The sequence below is a fragment of the Mytilus edulis genome, chromosome 1 (assembly GCF_963676685.1).
Source record: "Mytilus edulis chromosome 1, xbMytEdul2.2, whole genome shotgun sequence".
NCBI classification, from domain to species: Eukaryota; Metazoa; Mollusca; class Bivalvia; order Mytilida; family Mytilidae; genus Mytilus; species Mytilus edulis.
In genome coordinates this window covers 40781082-40787081 of record NC_092344.1, presented here as the reverse complement: position 1 = coordinate 40787081, position 6000 = coordinate 40781082, and the positions used below count along the sequence as shown (strand labels likewise).

The window sequence follows — 6000 nt, the reverse complement described above, 5'->3', positions numbered from 1 at the left end:
GGTACATGTAGGACACCTTAGTGGACCTGTACTGTGTAGTCATAAAAATTCGATCAGTTTTCTAGTTTTAGAAAACAATTATAAGAAAATAACGTCGAAGAGCATTAATATCAAATGAAAAATACATTATTTTCCACCATGGCAGGCGTCATGGTAGCATTGCTTACATTTTCTTTTTATCCTAATTCATTTTATACGCGTGGTTGACCTGGTTAAAGAGCTATCATGCTAAATAAACTCATCACACCAGGTGTCTCCCCCCCCCCCCCCCCCCCCCCCCCCAGACGCGCCAGTCGTCTACGAAATGGTTGAAGCTTTAATACAAAAAGTGAAAAAAAGATCAAATGAATAGAATCATATTCAAAACAGTGTGGTCCTGGCCATTGATTGACGACCTAAATTATCCCATTGACTGGGACAGATTAGGTGAACGTTTGTCTGTAACGACCATTGCTCACTTCTTACTTATTATAGAATTTAAACTGTGGGGTCACCAAAGGTTCTTAACGCCTTTAATAATAAAATAATTCGAAAAATTATTCAGGAATAACTTTTATGTTTTGATTTATATTATTGATATAAATCAACACATCGTATTATTCCGGATTCGTTTTTCGAATTGCTTTATTTAGGTGTTGAGAACCTTTGGTGACCCCACAGATTCAGTGTCTTTAACAAGTACATAGTGAGCAGTGATTGTTACCGACAAACGTTCACCTAATCTGTCCCAGTCAATGGGATAATTTAGGTCGTCAATCAATGGCCAGGACCACACTGTTTTGAATATGATTCTAAGTTCGAAGAGCATTTAGGATCAAAATTCCGAAAGGGTTAAAAAAATACTATAGCAAATCAAGCAAAGGTTATTTATTGCTGCTGTAGTGTAAATAGTCGACTGTCGCCCGTTTATTCTTTTTGTACCGATTCTAGGTGTTTTATCAATATTGTCTATAAAATGTCAATCTTAACCATGTTAACGATGAAACATGTTAATAATGTAAAGAAAAAAAACCCAACTTAAAATGTCCTAAAATTTACTCTATACAATGGTATACGTCTAAATATGTTATGCATATCTTTCTATAAGACTAAAAAAAATATATATTTAGGTGCATGCACCTACTAGTAAATATTTTTCTCTACATCGAAACTCCATTCTTATTTATTTTGATCTAACCATACATTCACAATCCACTTTATAAAAATATCTATATATTAAGTAAGATAAAGGCACACACCAAATGTCGGTAATCAGATATATCGAAGCATGCCCTTTCCAGTGTCTGATACCGTGATTATGATAAACTTTAAATAGAGCACACCTGTCTTTCAATGACAATTCAGATAGCAACTTAGTATATAAGTAAATTAATGGTAAACAACTGACGTGTTATTCACTTTAACATATTGAACACACAATACTATTCATAGAAACAATGAGAGTGTTTTTGGCTGTGTTAATAGTGGGTGTAGCAACTGCTGCCCCATCTCAATTCTGTAAGGATATATTTCCTATTTCGGGATTATCTAAAAATTTCAACGAAACCATTGCGCATGCTATTCATTCCCTGACGGTTGAAGGGCTAAGGATCTTCCATCCACAGGCTACCTCAGTAAACCATATTCCAACTGTGAACCATGACTTGAGACAACCAAATAAAGTTCTATCCAATGCACCATCAAATCCAATCGGGCAGGACTTTGAAACTGACTCGATGAACGTTCTCGATAACATTCTTTCGAACTTGGGTTCACACAATGACGGACTTGGACCAAACTGGTCAGGACTGGAGAGAGTTGCACATAGCTTCCACATGTGGGATTTATGGATGAAGGTAGTGTTTGTTAAATTTCAGAATTTTTCATGAAAATAAACGTCCCTATTGATAGAGAATTAATGAATATTCTTTCGAAATAATATTACAATAGTAATGTAATGTGTGTAATAAACAATTTTACTGTGCATCAAAAATGCATATCAAATATACCGTCATGATTTATTGGTTTTTGAACGTCCAATTGTATAAATCTTTCTTGATTAATTATCCTAAACCACTTTATTTTACACTTTAAGATTCAATAGTTTATTAAACTTTAATAACTTCTACTTGTATGACAATGTGTTGTTTTGAGTGCTTCAAATAAAGATCAATAGCCGTTTTTCATTAAATTATTTTGGATATGCGGCAAGGTGAATTGTTCAAGGTTATGGTTTACATTCTGTAATTTTTTAACCTTTCACAGCTGTATACTACTGTTTCCTTCATATATTAATGATCCCTTATTTTATTGACTTTGTACTTAAATTGTGTCATATATGACTGATGTACCCATTTTTTGACTATTTTATTTATTGTACCTGTTTAGTTAATGCATCAATGTAAAAATAACGGAATGTGATGAGACTGTCATCAAAGTGAGAGGGTTAGCGCTATAAACCAGGTTCAATCCACCATTTTCTACATTTGAAAATGCCTGTACCAAGTCAGGAATATGACAGTTCTTGTCCATTCGTTTTTGATGCGTTTTGTTATTTGATTTTGCCATGTGATTATGGACTTTCCGAATTGATTTTCCTCTAAGTTCAGTATTTTTGTGATTTTACTTTTTATATATCAAATTTACAAGTTCATTGATGTTCACTTGTGTTTCTTTTGCTTGAGTTAAGCAATTTCAATTGATATTTTATAGTGTGTCTTTTTATGTTGTGATGTTACAGTATTGTTTCTGGTAAGGGTGAAGGCTGGTATCTATAAGGTTTAAACCCGCTGCATTCGTTTGCACCTGTATTAAGTCAGGAACCTGTTGTTTGTTGATGTGGTTCATAAGTGTTTCGTTTTTATATCCAATACAGAAGTAATCGAATTATTGTTGCCCTTTCTTTCAATGTTTAGTTGGCGTTTGTTTTTATTGCAGTTCAGTGTTTCTGTTGTTCCGTTGTTGTTGTGTTTTAAAGTTCATGCGTTTCCCTCGGTTAAGATTGTGGTCGGATTTGTGTTTGCTTAATCAATTTAAAATGACTATTGAACACCGGTATACTACGTTGCCCTCATTAAGTGTGACTCACTGTTAAACCGCATTGTTATCATACATCTTAAACAAGGCAGGCAGACATGTAAAACAGATATTCACATTTCAGAATATAAATCTGGAATGTGTTTCAAAATACAAATACCTAGGTTTATATTTAAGCTCATCTGGTTCATTCAGTTATGCTCAAAATGAACTATACAAAAAATCCCTGAAAGCTCATTTCAAATTAAGGAAAGATCTTTTATCACTTAATCCTGATGTAAAAACAAGTATTCATGTTTTTGACCACACTGTAAAACCTATTTTATTATATGGTAGCGAAATATGGGGGATGTTTAATTCTCTTTCCTCTAAATGTAAGAAGGAAGATATATCTTTTGAAAAATTATATTCAGGTTTACCCTGTGAGAAACTTCATATAAAATTTTGTAAATTTATACTTGGGGTACACAAGAAAACAACAAATGCTGCAGTGTTATCTGAACTTGGAAGATTTCCAATATATTTTAATATTATAAAAGGAATGTTATTGTACTGGTATAGATTAGAGAATTTAGGTAATAATTTTCCTCTATTAAAAGAGGCACATACACAATCAAAGACACTTCATCACATGAATATAACATCATGGTATGGTTCAATAAATGTTGTTTTTAAAATACTTGGTATTGACTATACAAATGCCATAAATGCTCCATTTTGTGAATCCTTATACAAATTTAAGAAATATATACAAACCAAGCTATCAATATTGTTTATTAGCTGTTGGAAAAAACAAATAGATAAATTTTCAGACAGTAAACTGAAAACCTACCTTTTATATAAAACAAATTTTGGTTTTGAAAAATATCTAACATTGATCAAGAATTTTGAACTTAGAAGAAGTTTTACTAAATTACGTGTATCTTCTCATAGATTACAAATAGAATTAGGTAGATATCAGGGTATTCCCCGAATTAACAGAATATGTAATAAATGTTCTTCCAATACTGTCGAAGATGAGGCTCATTTTCTATTTGATTGTAACAAATTTGAGGATGATAGAAATTGTATGTTAGCTAGTATTGCACAATATAATTCTTATTTTAATCATATGAACAGTCAAAGCAAAATTATCTGGTTATTTAGTGTAGAAAATGTTGAGTTACTTAAAATAATATGTAATTTTATATACAAACATCTTCCTTAGTGAAGATTAGTTAAAGGAAATCTATGTGTGTATATACATTTGATTGGACATAGAAAATTATATTCATCTGAATATCACAAACATACTAGCCGATTAAAAAAAAAAATAATTGTTAAGATATATTATTTATTCAAATGTTCTCTTATATCCTTGAGGCATCGTCCCCTGGTATCAACTGCATTCAAGTTACCTATGATGCTTCCTTGTTTGCTTTTGATACAGGTAGGAAAGAGACATTTACACACATTTTACATGCCTATGGCCCATAAGGTATCGTCCCCTGGTGTCAGCTGCCTTTAGGAAACCATAATGCTTTCCTATTTGCTGCTGACACAGGATGAGTCATGGACATGTTTAATTTCTACTTTCTTTTTGGCTAATTATTATATATTTAATTGATCCAACTTTTTGTGTACTATACATATGTGGATATCTATTTTTCTTTTTTTTTTTCTTTTTGGGCTGCTTGTTTGTTATCTATATCAACCACACTTGTAATAAAATGCATTTGTATTAAAAAAAACCAACATACTATAGATTCTTTATCTACGTATTCTTTAAGAACTTAAATAGTTCTCGTTTAACTTTTTTTTTTTTTAGCTCATTGTTTGTATTGTATTATAAAAAAATTATTGATGTTGTAATGTTTATGCCCTTTGGGGCCCATAATTGGAAATAAAAATATCTTATCTTATCTAAACTGTTGCCTGTTTGTTTTTACAAAAAATGTAATTTAGTTATTTAGACAAAGGTATTGAGATTAATTTTTTTTCCAGATTTTTAACAGTGCCTGGAAGACCGTAAAGGCTAACCCACCTCATAAAGAGCTATGCAAATGTGTTTTAGACGTTGAAAACAACGGTATCAAAACAGCAGTAGGATGGGTTGCAAACCACTACAAATCTGGAACACCAATTACTCTCCTCAACAGAGCAATCCCTAAGTTGGTAGATGCCACAACATGGACTGTATGGAAAAACAGGCTCCTACATTACTATACCGACGAAGCATTGAAAGATGCTGCAACATACTTACATTGTGCTACTCAATAAATATATGTAATGCTTTTTTTCTTATTATCAATGTAACCTAATGGGTTCATCGTTTCAAATAAATGTAGATATAAGGTTACATGGATTTCTAATCGGATAGGAGAGTTTTCGTTGGTTTGCCTGAGCCCGATGGATTATAATTCTGATTTTGGGAAGTTGAACAACCATCTCACGATTATGTTGCCAACTATCTGTTTTAAAGCATCTTTAAAATAGTGTTGATATTTTTGGCGTCTTTAGTAGCTATACAAGTATTCACTAGACATTAACTTTTACAGACAACACATGTTTTATTTCGGAGTAATACGAGATGCTATCTAACAACTAACAAACCAATACGCATACAAAGTTGCCGCTTTGCGTTATTTAATTAAATGAACAAATCGTAGATTTTAATTCCCATCTATATAATTCCATCATCAATGATACAATATATATCGATAGAACAATAGAACAAATTAAAATGACACTGAACAACAAGCTGGAGGAAAAAAAAACCAACATTATATAGATATAGGAAGATGTGGTGTGAGTGCCAATGAGACAACTCTCCGTCCAAATAACAATTAATAAAAATAAACCATTATAGGTCAATGTACGGCCTTCAACACGGAGCATTGGCTCACACTGAACAACAAGCTATAAAGGGCCCCAAAATTACTAGTGTAAAACCATTCAAACGGGAAAACCAACGGTCTAATATATAGACATAGTTTATAGTATACA

General features: G+C 32.2%; 1 protein-coding gene across 1 annotated transcript; it reads left to right on the top strand.

Annotated features, from left to right (window-relative positions):
- Window positions 1-1362: 1362 nt before the first annotated feature.
- LOC139482638 (uncharacterized) lies at window positions 1363-5288 on the top strand. Its single transcript, XM_071266579.1, has 2 exons — window positions 1363-1835; window positions 4999-5288. The coding sequence occupies exons 1-2, from the start codon at window positions 1437-1439 to the stop codon at window positions 5272-5274; spliced, it is 675 nt and encodes a 224-aa protein (XP_071122680.1). The 5' UTR covers window positions 1363-1436; the 3' UTR covers window positions 5275-5288.
- The last annotated feature ends 712 nt before the right edge of the window (window positions 5289-6000 follow it).